Source organism: Haplochromis burtoni, unplaced genomic scaffold (genome assembly GCF_018398535.1).
Source record: "Haplochromis burtoni strain Fernald_Lab_line unplaced genomic scaffold, NCSU_Asbu1 Contig_111, whole genome shotgun sequence".
NCBI lineage: Eukaryota > Metazoa > Chordata > Actinopteri > Cichliformes > Cichlidae > Haplochromis > Haplochromis burtoni.
Window position 1 is genome coordinate 573,939 of NW_024582472.1, and position 15,807 is coordinate 589,745.

Here is a 15,807-nt window from a genome sequence, read left to right on the forward strand (position 1 = left end):
TAATGTTATTCTACGGCTATGATCACATCAAGTTTGTATATTTTTCTTTTACATTAAAACAAACCTTAATAGTCACACATGGACACCAACTGAAGAAGAATTTACCGGTTAGAAAAACAACAGGAGACAATGCGACATGAAATGAACATGTATATAAAAAAAAAAATGTTATGGATCATCAGGTATTTAAACTGTTTTCATGCACTTTGTATAGAAAGTTGTTCTGAATGGTTTTTTTTGTTATTGTACAGATATTTGATACATGATTTGCAGGGCAGAACCAAAAGGGGAAATAAAGGATAAAAATATAAGCAAATATTTTGTGAATATTTGTGTACGTCTACAGAAATATTACATTACTGTACTCCTCTATATCAGTGAGAAACATTTTACTCTAGTATAAAATTTGGGTGCAAAATTCTTTCTTTAAAGATTTTTGCACCCAAACACCCAAAGGCGATCACTGTATGCTAAAGAGACTCTTTTTCAAAAAGGAATAGATAAAACACAATCTACATGAACAAGAAATAACCCACAAATTGTATTTCTCAATGGCACAAATTAATTCACAAATTTAGAAGTCCCTGTTGTTACTAGATCAATACTCATTCCCTGTAATTCAGTTTGAACAATTTTATGTCCTTAAAAAGTCAAAAATATTCAGAGTGATCTCAACTAATAATGATAATATTGTTCATCACAGCGAGAAAAAAAACAAGCAAGCAAAGTACAGTAGGCCAAAGTACAGTAGGCCAAAAATAATCATGCATGATGCAAGAGAGCAAAGCTTGCAAATGAACTTCACATGAAGGCTCAGTTTTCACAGCTTTTTCACTTTGTAGTTTTGCACATTTTCTGTTGCTCTGAGTGAAATAAAAAAACTAAACATTGTTTATGAATATTTTAGTGAGAAATTTTCATATTAAATGTGAACTTCAACCCAAACAGTTAGGTACAAAGGTACCAGGGTATTTTCCACTATCATAAGAGGGGCGTGTCAGTGTGTGTGTGTGTGTGTGTCAGTGTGTGTGTGTAAGAGAGAGAGAGAGACCCCACTAACAAAAAAAAAGTCGCTCCACGTCCCTGAATCACTGACTTTGGGTATAATAAAGCCAACTCTCGTTATAACGAGTGGATACGGTGTAAGAAACAAGCTGGATTGTTGTTTAATCTCATGGGGGGTGTGGTTTAAGGGTTATAATAAGGTTACGTCATGAAAGGAGACGTGATCACGTTGGGCAATGGTACAAATGAGTCAGATAACAGGAACTCACTGAACATTTCGTTTCTTCTTGTCACGTTATCTCTGACAGACAGCACTCTGTCGCCGAGCCTCTGCTCTCTGCGGACGTACAAAGTGTGAGCTCCTTTAGTTTAAATGCTGCGGTCAACCGGGGAGGACACGTTCAGGAAGTCGGTCACAAAGCGAAGAATGTGAAAAGCGAAAGGATGTGCTCCACGGAAAACAACCCAGAGCTGCAGCCGACATGTAAGTGAATATTTGCGACTGTCGTCCGAGCTCGGTGAGTACGTTGTCATCGCAACGATCAGAAACTAGGCAGCGGTTACTTGGAGATGGCCTTAAACCTCCAGAGGCACCGTATACAACCGAGCAGGGGACGCTGGTGGGTTAAGAGTTGCAAGCGCTGTCAGAGGATGAACGTGCCAAACGTTGATTATGTGGTGTCTTTCTATCCTCCTTCAGCGTCCGACCCGGCTCTTCTCCTGGAGCTGAAGACCAGGCGACCTCCGTCCTTGGTGGAGAGAGCTGGACGTGAAACCTGGAGTGTTGACTTCTCTCCGGATGGAGCTTGGTTCGCCTGGTCCATGGGACACGGGATCGTCTGGGTCGTCGCCTGGCCTCTCGACTCAGAGTAGGTTTTACTGTATACTTAATCCGCACGTGATGCATTCAGGTCGCCCTCGAAGATTCTGGTTTCCGTGTCAGGTGAAAGGTGGTGGTGGCAGGTCCTGCACGGGCTTTTCGAATGATTGATTGATTTTTTTATTTTATTTTATTTTTTGGGATTAATTGTGGCACAGAGGCGCCCGCAGGTAACAAGAACACTTGATTCGAAATGAATACAGTGACGGAAATACCGGGGACACTCAAGTGCAGCCCTGTTCCTTCTACAGAGGCTACTACACAAAAAGTGTAAACATCTTTTTATATACAGTAACTGTTATGCAAAGTGACGGAATCTTTACTTAATCCAAAATATATCGGTAAGTCTAATAGTATTAAAAATATATTTTATTTTTACCTAAAGTAAAATGTGTGTAGTTTTATCTGTAGTAATACCGAACAATATGTGTCAGTTACTCTACAAAATCTACAAAATAAATAACTGAAGCGTTAAAACAAGTACTATACTCGCATCAAAAAGACGAATAACATAGGTACATTAAAAGTGTACTCGAGTAAATGTCCAAACTGCTCTTATACAATGACGCTGGGCTTTGTAAGATTAACAGTAGCACGGGTGGGGTGGGGTGGGGATGGTGGTGGACAATCAGATTTAACCCCTTGTTTTCTCTTTTAAGACACGCCTGTATTTATGTAAGAAATCAAGCCACCTGGGAAAAAGTATTACTTCATGTTCGGCTAGATCAAGTAAACAGTTAAAATCTAACCTTATGATAATATCCTTTGGCTTCTATAACCCGTCTCTGTCTTGCACAACTCCACAATAATGATCACAGTCCATTTCTGCACTGGCTTTTGTATTATAAAGATCCAGTGTTTAGTGTTATGTGTGGTTATGAAAGTTAATCAGTATGTGAAAATATCCTCATGCAACTGAGCAGTATTTTGGAAATAAGGCATGAATGCGATAAAAACTCCAGAAAATAAGCATTAAAAGCATCTATTGTTTAAAGTAAGACCAGATATAGATTTTAAAAATAGCTTTAAGTAATGTCATTTATTCCTTTTTTCATTTATTTATTTATTAAAAATTCTAATTTTTCTGTATTTAATATTAAACTTTTGGGTCTTGCTGTTATGCCCTACACCCCCACCCCCCAACCTCTAAATTAGGCCCCTGAAATTATAGTATTTTTCTGTCTAGTGCCCACAAAGAATTTCCCTTCGGCTCAGCAGTGTTCATTAGTGCCAATTTGTTTGAAAAATGCTCAGCACTGCTGCCAATACCACACAAAATAACAAAACAGTACTCTTTTTTTTTTTTCTTTATATTTTTGTTGCAGTAAAGAATTGTTGCTCCATGAACAATGTTTGAATTTGCCTAAATAATTAAATAAGGCAAAAAAATGTGACTTACAACTTTAAATACTCAGTAGATTTTGTTGGTACATTTGATAAAACATATGGAAGGAGGCAGAAGAATGCAAGTGGATGTATTCATTCCAGCTATTATTTTAGATTAACGTGAAAGAAAAAAGCAAAACATGAAGACTCAAATTTCAGCTCTCAGTTTACCGTTTAGTTGTTTAGATCTGCTGTGACCAGCAACACTTGAAAGCTGCATCATTTAATCACCAACTCTAGCTTCACACCGCCTACACTGGAGTTTTTTATGGCATCTGCACTCTTGGTGCTCCTCTCACCCACAGAGAAAGTCAAAATGGAGAGACTGACAGAGGAGACAAAAGCTTCAGTTGTGGTCACCCAGTGTGGGGGCTCGCCTTCGGGCCCAGACCTCCAAAATCAAATGCAACAGCGTGTCCGGCTAAAGCACGATCAGAAGGGAAAAACAGCCTGCTTCTGGCCACGGGCTTGGAGAACGGGGTGATCAAAATCTGGAACGTTTTAACAGGTGAGATTTTTATTTTTCTGTGACAGTTAGTTTTGCTTGGCTGAATTAAATGGATTTTCAAATCGCTTGTTTTTTCTTTTCCTTTCCTTTAGGCAGTGCTGTTTTTGATCTCCACGGCCACGAAGGGGTTGTAAGGGACCTGGTGTTTCCTCAGAATGGGACGCTCACACTCATATCATCCTCTCGGGACAAAACTTTGAGGATATGGGACCTGGCTCATAAAGGTATTTTTCAGATATTTATGAGAAATACCTGTGAGTAGCAGTCACAACTGTCTTATTTTTAAAAAAATGTTTTGGACAAAATATAATCTACATATTTGGTGCGTCCTTTTTACTTGGGCTCAAATTGTTTTCTTGCAGATAACCTTAGAACTGCAAGGCTTTTCAGCTGAATTTTCAAATGTCAAAGTACACCTCGAGCTTGCCTGATCACCCATTTAAAAAACTGTTAAATATTAACTGTCACGTGTCACCAAACAACTCTGGAGGCTTTGCAGACAGGGTCTTAATGACTGAAGCTGTCTATTCATTACTTCACCCCTGTTTAATCTTGTGAAACTCAGCTGAAATAAACCTTCTGTTCTAATGTAAGAGGTTAAAGCTAGCAGATGGCTGTGCTTACACATTCAGGAATCAGGAGCTGAGATGTACTGTCATTTTAAAAAATAAAGTAAAAATAATGAGGCTTTGTAGTCTCTCGTCTACATTTACGTCCATGTTTTTCCTGTCTGTTTTAGGGAAAAAGGTGCAGGTGCTTTATGGCCATAAAGACTGGATTAGTTCCTGCTGCGTATCATCTGACTGTAGCATGATTGCATCTGTCGGGAGATTTGACAGGGTGAGGTGTTTCATTGCAAAAGTACCGTATTAGGTCATATTCATCAAGTACTGAGCACTGTAAAAGATAACTTAAGTAATTTGTTTGTGCATGTAAAACTCAAACACTTGTAAATGCTTAATGTCTCTAAGCTTGCTGAATGTGTCCTTTTGTCCTTCTTTTTATCAGTTTTTAATGAACATTATCAACATGGATTTGGGCGACCCTGTTCATTCAACTCTGTGTCACATTTAATGTTGTTTGTCCACAAGTCTAATCAGGAGAATGGCTCAAAGTGTGTGATACAAATTGTCTAAAAGGGCAGCTTTAAATGCAATCCTGCATCACGTTAATTTTTCTAGGACAATGAAATTAGTTTGAAGGTATATTCAAGTATTTTCCTATTTGAATTCTTGCTCTTAACAAGTTTGTTGATATTTGCTTATGTAAAGTATTTAATCTTCTGCAAACTTCAGTTATTTTAGTGGTGTTTTCTTTTGACAGCTACCAGTATTGATGGATATGAGTTGCATACGTCCTGGACAAATTATAGGAAAAACCTGAATGCTTGATCTCTCCACTGAGCATGGCTCTGTTATGCTGTGGGGCTATTTTAGGACATGTTGTTTTGAGTAATCATCTTTATCTGGTGATGAAACAGTTCTGTCCTCATGGGGGTGGTCTCTCACAGGATGACAATATCACTATCTAAAGGCTCTGGTTGGTTTGAGTATGAAAATACAGAGACTTATATTTTATGTCTTTAGTCAGCTGACACCAACCCAGTTAAACACCTATAGGAGATATCCATTTTCAGTGAAATTATCTGCTAGTGGGTGCTTCTGAATATCTATTGTAGTGGTCTGACTGTTTTACCTCGTCCTGCTATTAAATTGTTTTTAGGCCATTTAGCATTTTCTAGAAACTTCTGGAGCACCAGGAAGTCTTAACACTCCAGTCAAACTGGCAATTTCACATATTCTCATTTTCAAAGGAAAGCAGACAGCATAACGTTGTGTAATATTAGACTTTAAGAGCATAGTCACTCGCTGCTGCGTGGTTCAGGGTGTCCTGCTGACACCAAGCAAGTACATCACTGACAAATTACTAGCTTTTGTAAAAACATTTTTTTTCAGTTCTGAAGCAATTAATTACCCCAGGGACAAGCTACTTTGAGCGTCGACTAAACCTACATTAATTTTCCAAATTAAAAACAGCCCTTCCAGCAAGGTATAAAGTCTCATTAACCCTGCATGATTATACTTTGATCAGATGGTGTGTCTGTGGAGTCTACGTTCATATACATTCATCAGGAACCTGACAGGAGGGGCCCACAAGACCGTGTACCTCCTGTCTTCTTGTGACTTCTCTCCTGACGGGGCAATTCTCGCCACTGCAGCCTTCAGCGGCTCCAGTTGGTGGATCGACCTCTGGGACCCATACACAGCAGAGAAACTGGCCACTCTGGCGTGAGTTTGTACAACTTTGAGGGTTAAAATTGTGCACAAAGACTCCATTTTATGGGTTACATAAGAAGACCGCAAATTACTCAAATAAACGGGTTGTTACCATTGAGTTTAAGTACAGAAGCTTAAATCTGTGAACCAAACAGCCCACACTGTCATTATCTCTGTTTGCGTATGACACGGCATGTGAAAGTATGTCCTAGTGTCCTTGTCTTTTGCAATCTGTTTTCTATGTATACTATGTGGAGCGTCTGACTTTGACTTGGTGCAGTTCAAAGTCATCACTCTTTCTCTTCTGCACAGTGACTACTTTGAAGATTATGGGCAAAACCAAATATCAGCAATACAGTTCTCTCCAAACGGTCTGCACTTGACACTTGTGACAGACGACAGGTCAGTTATCTGAAAATGCTATATTATATAACTTAAATGTTTTACACACTGGAAAGATGCTTTCAGACAGATGTGTTGCGTTTGCAGAGCTCTTAGGATTTGGGAGCTGGGGGAGAAAGGGATGGTGATGGAGACGAAAAGAGACAGAGACTCTAATGGACTGTGCTGCAAGTACCATCCACAAGGGGGAGTTGTTGCTACGGGGTAAGGATGCTTTCATTTCAGCATAGATTCACAATATTAGAGGGTGGTCGATAGACATTATATGCCAAAATTCAGTTTACCCCACTTCCTAGCTTTATTTATTTAATTTTTTTATAAAGTATATTTATACAGCTAAACTTAGCCATGAAATTAGGCTCTCATATCATTCATTTTTAGTCAAAAAACCCCCAGTTATTAAGCTGTTAAATATAATATATTGGTGGGGGGGATCAGATATGCAGATCCATCTAGTGCTCCTTTGAAAATACAAAAGTGGCTGAAAGCAATTCAGTGTCTAAAACTCTGTTCTAATACATAATGTTGGTAAATTACAAGCAACGATTTTGTCTTTTCGAGTACTAATAGTCAAAGCTACTTGTCGGTACCATGGTAACATCAATCTTAGGCTCGAGTTAGTATGGAAGTTTGATTCATTTAAAGGTGAAAATGAGACCTGTCTTTACATTATTGACACCATTTGATTTGCATTAGACGCATTAAATCTACAAGCAAAATTAGGACCATCCCTGAACACACCAGTCTAAAGTATCTTTGTGAAAACTGGCCCCTGAATAAACATGCAAATGTGTCTCTTTTGGCAGAACCAGAGATGGCCACGTGAGGTTCTGGAGGGCACCCAGTGCGGTGCCCAGCTTGTGCCACCTGTGTCGATCTATCCTGCGCCACTCTATCTCCACGCACCAGATTGAGGCGCTGCCCCTCCCCAAGAGGATCCTTGAGTACCTCACATACAAAAACATCCCCGAACGCCTCAAGTCCTGCTGCTCCTCAGATGAAGAGGAGTGGGAAAGTTAAATAGGAACTTTAAAAATAAATAACTGACATTTTCAGCGATTAACTATGAGCATAAAAACGCCTTGTATTTTCTGATAACAAATGCTTTGAAAGCTTGATGAAGCAGATTAAGCATATTTTAAGATACTTTAGATGCAACATTCCTGCACTAAGATTTCATTTATTGCACTACTGCGGTACTACAAAGCATACATTCAGTGTTCACATTGTTGACTTGAATAACAGTTTTATACTATTAATTTATTGTGTAAATATCAGATATATATAATTTCTAATTCCTGTGTTTACCATTATATGCACTGCTAATGTACTGGCACATTAATATTGCAGCAACTGGACTTATAAGAAAGGGTTTTATTAAACTGATTAAAACATACACATGTTCAATGACTTTTTTTTGGACAATGAACTGATTACCTGGTTGCAGTAATACTAAACTGAAAATGGGATTTTTCAAGTCCACCTTTTAAATCAAAAGTGCCAAAAGGATCTTTTGTTTTGTTTTTTCACTGTGCTGATCGACTTCCATCTTGGTTCTGTATGCAGATGTGAGTGAGTCAGATAGCTGCTAGCACTGTTCCAGACATCTTTTACACTGTACAGCAGGTTCAGTATGGTGAGCAATTATGCACTGGACACAGTTTTCTTCCCAAATAAACAAATAACTGGTTATCCTTTTTATCCTGATGCTGCCCCCCCCCCTGTGGAAAAAGACCATCGTTGCATTACTGTATCTAAGGTGCTTCGCTGACCACGAGCTCTCTCACTGCCTGGAAAGCTGCAACCATGGAGCTCAGCTGGATCTTCTCGCTGGTTCCTGATGCAAGCCGATGTCTGAAGAGATGAAACATGAGCAATAATGGAAATAAAAAATTTGCCACAACGTGTGGAAATCAACATGTTGGCGTCTTTATTATATTAACATGACTTGTTACATTGTATTTTTTGAAAAAGCATCACACTTACTCTACGTCGGCCAACTTGATGAGCAGACTAATCCGAATAGCAGGAGGAAAATCCACTTTAAAGAAAAAACATTTTTAAAAATTAGATACTTTGCTTTTGATAGTAAAAACAGAAAAACTTTCATTAATGCACAAACTTGTGAGCTTAAAACTTTAACACTGAACACGTCACTAACCGCCAACCTTTCAGTGGGTTTTAAAGTGGCCCCATTGCGTGTTTTCTTTAACATGTGCTGTTACTATGGTTGACACTCATGTCACACGTGGCCAAAGACTGCTCCAAATACTTTATGGTTAGGGCTGGTCTGTGAGCACAGCAACCCCATCCACCTGTTCAAACCTTATGTTTGCGAGAGGCAGCCAATCAAATGTTGGCATAAAAGGAGGGTGGCTTTTGTGCTGGGGTGCTTAAATTAAAGAAAGAAATAAAAACGTGTGATTTTCCCCCCCTTGCATGTTCCTTACCTCTGTGTACAAGCAGATGAACCTCAGTGAGAATATCATGCAAAGCCAAACCTTTCAGAGTCTTCAGCTCAAGGATTTCTTTCATCCATGTGTTAAAGAAATGCAAGATCATAAACTGTACTACTAATATGAATTTTTGTTCGGTAACCCACCATTAAAAAAAAAAAGTCACCGAATCTTTAAAAACATTTGCAAAGCATTTAGGTACAGCTAGCTTCTATTAACCTAAAGTTTTATTTGCAAGAAAGAAATGTTCTTTCTTGGAATATGCTAAACTTCATAAGAAATGTTCAAAGTATAAAATGTCATAGTCAAAAACAAGAAATGTGCAGCTTTCATAGAACTTAAATATAGGATACGGTTGTACGCTGAAGTAAAGTCTTTGTTGAGGCACCAGTCGAGGATGTTGGCTATATCTGAGCGGAGGGGGTGCCCTGTGCAGGTGTACACTGTGTCTTCTGTGACCTTCCCATAGGCCATACTGGTGCTCTGAAATCACAGAGATGGATGACATGCAGTACAGTTTACCCATCTGCAGTTTGGATATACAGTGGGGCAAAAAAGTATTTAGTCAGCCACCGATTGTGCAAGTTCCCCCACCTAAAATGATGACAGAGGTCAGTAATTTGCACCAGAGGTACACTTCAACTGTGAGAGACAGAATGTGAAAAAAAAATCCATGAATCCACATGGTAGGATTTGTAAAGAATTTATTCGTAAATCAGGGTGGAAAATAAGTATTTGGTCAATAACAAAAATACAACTCAATACTTTGTAACATAACCTTTGTTGGCAATAACAGAGGTCAAACGTTTACTATAGGTCTTTACCAGGTTTGCACACACAGTAGCTGGTATTTTGGCCCATTCCTCCATGCAGATCTTCTCGAGAGCAGTGATGTTTTGGGGCTGTCGCCGAGCAACACGGACTTTCAACTCCCGCCACAGATTTTCTATGGGGTTGAGGTCTGGAGACTGGCTAGGCCACTCCAGGACTTTCAAATGCTTCTTACGGAGCCACTCCTTTGTTGCCCGGGCGGTGTGTTTTGGATCATTGTCATGTTGGAAGACCCAGCCTCGTTTCATCTTCAAAGTTCTCACTGATGGAAGGAGGTTTTGGCTCAAAATCTCACGATACATGGCCCCATTCATTCTGTCCTTAACACGGATCAGTCGTCCTGTCCCCTTGGCAGAAAAACAGCCCCATAGCATGATGTTTCCACCCCCATGCTTCACAGTAGGTATGGTGTTCTTGGGATGCAACTCAGTATTCTTCTTCCTCCAAACACGACGAGTTGAGTTTATACCAAAAAGTTCTACTTTGGTTTCATCTGACCACATGACATTCTCCCAATCCTCTGCTGTATCATCCATGTGCTCTCTGGCAAACTTCAGACGGGCCTGGACATGCACTGGCTTCAGCAGCGGAACACGTCTGGCACTGCGGGATTTGATTCCCTGCCGTTGTAGTGTGTTACTGATGGTGACCTTTGTTACTTTGGTCCCAGCTCTCTGCAGGTCATTCACCAGGTCCCCCCGTGTGGTTCTGGGATCTTTGCTCACCGTTCTCATGATCATTTTGACCCCACGGGATGAGATCTTGCGTGGAGCCCCAGATCGAGGGAGATTATCAGTGGTCTTGTATGTCTTCCATTTTCTGATGATTGCTCCCACAGTTGATTTTTTCACACCAAGCTGCTTGCCTATTGTAGATTCACTCTTCCCAGTCTGGTGCAGGTCTACAATACTTTTCCTGGTGTCCTTCGAAAGCTCTTTGGTCTTGGCCATGGCGGAGTTTGGAGTCTGACTGTTTGAGGCTGTGGACAGGTGTCTTTTATACAGATGATGAGTTCAAACAGGTGCCATTCATACAGGTAACGAGTGGGGGACAGAAAAGCTTCTTACAGAAGACGTTACAGGTCTGTGAGAGCCAGAGATTTTCCTTGTTTGAGGTGACCAAATACTTATTTTCCACCCTAATTTACGAATAAATTCTTTACAAATCCTACCATGTGAATTCATGGATTTCTTTTCACATTCTGTCTCTCACAGTTGAAGTGTACCTCTGGTGCAAATTACTGACCTCTGTCATCATTTTAAGTGGGGGAACTTGCACAATCGGTGGCTGACTAAATACTTTTTTGCCCCACTGTATACATATACTACTCATTGGCCACTTCATTAGATATGCCTGTTTGAATTCTTGTTAATGCAAATACAATCACATGCTAGCAACTCAATGCATTACGGCATGTAGACATGGTCAAGACAACCTGAAGAAGTTCAAACGGAGTATCAGAACGGGGAAGAAACGTAACCAGAAACTGCTGGTCTACTGGGACTTTACCACACAATTGTCTCTAGGGTTTACAGAGAATGGTGCAAAGAAATAAGGCAGCTCTGAAGGCAAAAGGGGGGACGCAACTAATGAAGTGGCCAGTGGCTATATTTTTGCTGTTTAAAAACGGCCACACTGAATATGACATCCACATCTTAAACAATGTTGATGATGAACTTCTGGCCATACCTGCAGTATGTTGAGCGATCTTCTCATGTCACCTGTTGATAAGGTCACGATAGCCTTCATTCCATCTGGCGTGATGTCAATACTGTCACAAAAAGTAATGACATAATCAACTATTTTTAAATCATATCAATGTTAAATTAAAACATGCGACATGAACACATAACTGATGACATTTAATAAATAGAGCGATCAAAAAGAATTCCAAGTCCATTCATTAATTTCTTCCATCACAGGTTGCACGTAGCAATAAATGTGAAACAATGAGAACATTCATTTCCTATTGTGGTATTTGTTGGTTTTTCAGGGCCTGGTACAGTTGAGAGGCCAGGGTTGATGTTGCACCCTGATTTAAACTGTTTTCAAACACACACAGAAGCCCTAAACTTCTAAACATTACCCAACAGAAACGTAACATAAGAACAAAGACTCTGGATTTTAAACAATCTTTAATGTGGTTGGTATTATGTTTGTCTCTATTAAAATTAAACTACCATAAAAATTAGAGAATGCTCACTTACAAGGAAATGAACAAAATTATAAATTCAGCAGGGGATCAAATAATTATTTCTCTCACTATACGCAGATTAGCGGAGCCCAGGGAGGCCAACAGGTACAAATACATGTGGCAAGTTCATTAGCAATTCTGGGAATAATTCAATGAGATGTAAAAAAACAACAACAACAGTAAGTGGAGAGAAAGCATTCACACATTAACTCACTTCTCCTGCTGGATAACGTGCTCCAACCGAGGGATCATCTGGTCTGGCGAAAGCGGACCAAAGCGGAACCTGGTGCAGCGAGATTGCAGGGCGGGGATGATCTTGGAAAGGTAGTTGCAAATGAGACAGAATCGAGTGTTTTCTGTGAACTTCTCAATGACTGAGACAGAGAGCAAGGGTGGGATGAAAGCAGGGAAACAAGTTTAAAATGTAAATTCTGGCAACATCTTAGTAAATAAAAAAAACCCTCCACTTTTTTGAATAATCTATCCTAAGGACTTGCTTAATGTTGCTAAGATTGTAAACCACCTCACTGAGAATTTAGAATTGACAGTAATATACCAATAATATCATCCACTCTTCCTTCACCATGCATCTATTTAGAAATATAAAACGACACTGAGCAGCAATAGATGCTTTATAAATGAAATATGGAAACATTATTAGAAAAACACAGGTTGGACTAAATTTACAAAATATCTCACAGTTGAATTCAATAATTATTTCCACTCTTCTGCAAAGTAAAGCTTTTTAAATAAATATCCAGGTTTAAAAGTAGATACACTGTAAGTCAGCAGCAGCCAAATTGCCTGCTCACTGAGCCGTGTGCCTCACAGTGGGTAATGCCTGAACGAACAGATGGCTTACCTCGACGCAATGCATTCTGGGCATCCTGGGTCATGGCATCGGCCTCGTCCAGTATCACCAACTTGAAGCCCTTCCTGAAGGACAAGATATATAAAAAAGCAAAGGCAGCAGCTTACATTTCCATTGCACTTCTTAACTGCACATAAAAGTATTGAGAACACTTATTTCTGGTCAAAATCTCTACAAGTGTAAGTGTTTTAGTCTTACTTGAAGATGGTCCTGGTGCTGGCAAAACTCAGAATGGGACCTCGTACTACATCAATACCTCTGTCATCAGATGCATTGAGCTATAAACCAAAATTAGTTATATTTTAACGTAAAATGGCAGAGTTAGAAGTTAAAAAAACCTTTACAATTCAGCAAACCCAAATCTTCTAATGAGGAGTTGTAACATACCTCCAACACCATAGAGTTGAACTCCTTCTCTTTGTACAGCTGCCTGGCAGAAGCGAGTATGGTTGAGGTTTTTCCTGTTCCAGGTGGGCCATAGAACAAAAGGTGTGGAAGCTTGTCCTCACTGATAAACCTTTGGACTGGAAATAAAAAGAACAAATGAAAATCAGTTTAAATACAAGTAACCAACATTTCTATAACAATTCGTATATGCACCCCCCTTGAATAGTTTGAAACATAAAAGTTTTAAGCCAGCTGACTCAGTACCATGACTCATTAATGACAGTGACGGTATAACCACAGTAAACAAGCTCAAGAGTCAAAAACACTGGCAGATAGCATTGAGTTTATCAGTTTATTACGTTTTAAAAGTAGTTTGATTATCCATAAGTGTCATGTTATACAGTTTTATAGTATTGTTATTCTGGCAGTCCACATACTTACTAGTGCTCAGAATATCTTTGTGTGAAATCAGATCATCAAGTGTCTGTGGTCTGTATTTTTCAACCCTGAAACAGGAAAACGCACACACACGCATTCATACTTGCAATAACTACTGCGTTTACAGCAAGGAAAATAAGCAACCTCGAAAGAATTTTAAAGAAAATTATTGAAACGTTTACGGACACATATGATAAGCGCTGACAAACGTTGACATATCACATTACATATGGCCACTTTTTAGTTCCGCATCCATATTTTTTTTCGTAACATCACCCTTTATTATAAACAAAACGTCAACCTTACAGTACTTTCACCGCAGTCAGAAGCTGCAGGTTTTCGGTTAACCTGTTGCTGAAGTGGCACCATGTTAATGCTTGATGGACTGATAAGATTTACGTAAGCCGAACTGAAGACAAGCTAATTTCCTTCCATGTTACAACTATGCGTAATAACTAACGTCATTTCTAAATGTATATAAAGCTAGCAATTCACAGAATGCATCAGTCTACTCAGTGCAGCGAGCAGCTAGCTTGACAGTAGGCATGTTAGCTAGCTAGCAATAACTTTTTGAACCATTCTGTGATAAACAGCGACTTTCAGCTCACCATGGTAAATTTCTGGTCTGTAGCGGCGCTTTACTTGTAGAAGCCATGGATCCTACCAAGCATGAATATTACGCCAAGCTGAGCAAAAGGGTTCCAGAGTTTAAGCCACTGCGATTACTACTGTTGATGGCCCTGTTTGGCGCGCTCCGCAAACAAAACGTACGTCAGACGTCACCACGTACAACCAATGGAATCACATTGTCATTTTCATGGGCGGAGTATCGGTGACTTGTTCTCTGCTGTAAAAAAATAATAATAACGGGATTTAGAAATTGTAACAATAAAAGATACACAATATCAAACATCATAACAACGAAGATATATATCTCCTCTTTCATTTTTAAATATTGTCTCTCCCATTTTGAAGAATTCCTTTCCCTAATCAGTGAAAATTAAAATCAAACTCAGGAGTAGGTTTTTTTTCCCAACAGCAAGAACTACAAGTCTTTAAAGTCCTAATCACCAAAATAAAAGAAAAAAAGTGTTTTGGCTATCTTGATTTTTTAAATAAAAGTCACGTGTCACTAAACGTCTTGTTAAATTTTAAAAAAAGAAAGTCTACACCTTTCCTTCTTAGATGTAGTTTGTTCACTTTTATACAACACTGACATCTTAATCTCATTATAGTTTATCTTTGTAAGTGTTAATATTTAAGCATCTTAACACATGACAAAGAGTGTCACAAATGTTTTCTACATGTTTTTGCATTTATTTTCTGTTCTGGTAATGGTGCTGACAATAAAATACACATATCTGTCCATATGTCAAAAAAGTGCAGTGTGCCCATATATTTATCTAGAGCCTGAATTTGAAATATCACCTAACCTATACTTTACACGACAGGTTTCTCTGAAACATTTTCTTGATCATCATAGGTTAGTGAAAAAAAGTTGTGAGCAGTAAAGTACACAAGATTTTGTTTACCATCTCCTATCTCTTTAATCAGCTTGACTTCTCAGATTTGTTGCTGGCAACCTCCAAAGCATCTTGATTCCCAGGCTGCATTATACTGCATCAGTCAAGGATAACAATTTAATATCACAGCCTGCATTTTGACAGCATTCAATCCTTAATGTTTGGTTTATATTTTTTTTTCCTGCAACTGCTGTTTTTGAACGATCCAGTTTCTATTTGTAATGTCTGCGTTATAACCTACATTCTAACTGAGGACTGAGGAGCCTCACTGTGATCAAGATCTCTTCTGCAAATTAAACCTGAGCACAGAGGAAGAAGAAATGAGATAAGGCACACAATAAAAAACAGAAGATTCCACTCACATACAAACATCAACAGGCATAGTACAGAGTTGTCTCACTAGGCCAAAATTAAATGTCTCACATGAATCAGTGGAAAAGAATATTTGTTTTTCCATTTAACTTTAAAGCATATTTAAATCATTCTCTAGAAATATTTTGAAGGGGTGTGTGTGGCTGTGGACTGCAGGCTATATAAGTGTGCACACAGCATGAGCCTGTAGTAAACTAATAGATATCATACATATTCAGTAAAAGGACATTTTTGTTTCAAACATGTAAAAAGGGATAGTTTTGTCTCTAACTCTAGCC

At 39.0% G+C, this 15,807-nt stretch overlaps 2 protein-coding genes across 2 annotated transcripts; one reads left to right on the forward strand and one right to left on the reverse strand.

The window, feature by feature from the left end:
* Nucleotides 1–1,236: 1,236 nt before the first annotated feature.
* wsb2 (WD repeat and SOCS box containing 2) lies at nt 1,237–8,374 on the forward strand. Its single transcript, XM_005928876.3, has 9 exons — nt 1,237–1,489; nt 1,706–1,874; nt 3,577–3,779; nt 3,872–4,003; nt 4,519–4,619; nt 5,871–6,067; nt 6,368–6,457; nt 6,545–6,661; nt 7,264–8,374. Exons 1-9 carry the CDS (start codon nt 1,450–1,452, stop codon nt 7,475–7,477), a joined length of 1,263 nt encoding a protein of 420 aa, XP_005928938.1. The 5' UTR covers nt 1,237–1,449; the 3' UTR covers nt 7,478–8,374.
* On the reverse strand, nt 7,814–14,420 carry rfc5 (replication factor C (activator 1) 5). Its single transcript, XM_005928878.2, has 11 exons — nt 14,243–14,420; nt 13,638–13,702; nt 13,197–13,333; nt 13,008–13,087; nt 12,801–12,874; nt 12,153–12,312; nt 11,434–11,515; nt 9,267–9,396; nt 8,908–8,985; nt 8,444–8,498; nt 7,814–8,311 (listed from the first exon to the last, which is right to left on the reverse strand). The coding sequence occupies exons 1-11, from the start codon at nt 14,287–14,289 to the stop codon at nt 8,212–8,214; spliced, it is 1,008 nt and encodes a 335-aa protein (XP_005928940.1). The 5' UTR covers nt 14,290–14,420; the 3' UTR covers nt 7,814–8,211.
* Between the last annotated feature and the right edge of the window lie 1,387 nt (nt 14,421–15,807).

Coding starts and splice junctions, on each gene's coding strand:
- wsb2 (XM_005928876.3), top strand. CDS start 1,450: ATGTGCTCCACGGAAAACAACCCAGAGCTGCAGCCGACAT. Junction 1,490..1,705: donor CCCAGAGCTGCAGCCGACAT/GTAAGTGAATAT, acceptor ATCCTCCTTCAG/CGTCCGACCCGGCTCTTCTC. Junction 6,068..6,367: donor GAGAAACTGGCCACTCTGGC/GTGAGTTTGTAC, acceptor TCTTCTGCACAG/TGACTACTTTGAAGATTATG.
- rfc5 (XM_005928878.2), bottom strand. CDS start 14,289: ATGGCTTCTACAAGTAAAGCGCCGCTACAGACCAGAAATTTACCATG. Junction 11,516..12,152: donor CACGTTATCCAGCAGGAGAA/GTGAGTTAATGT, acceptor TTTTTGTGACAG/TATTGACATCACGCCAGATG. Junction 8,499..8,907: donor TCATCTGCTTGTACACAGAG/GTAAGGAACATG, acceptor TTTTCTTTAAAG/TGGATTTTCCTCCTGCTATT.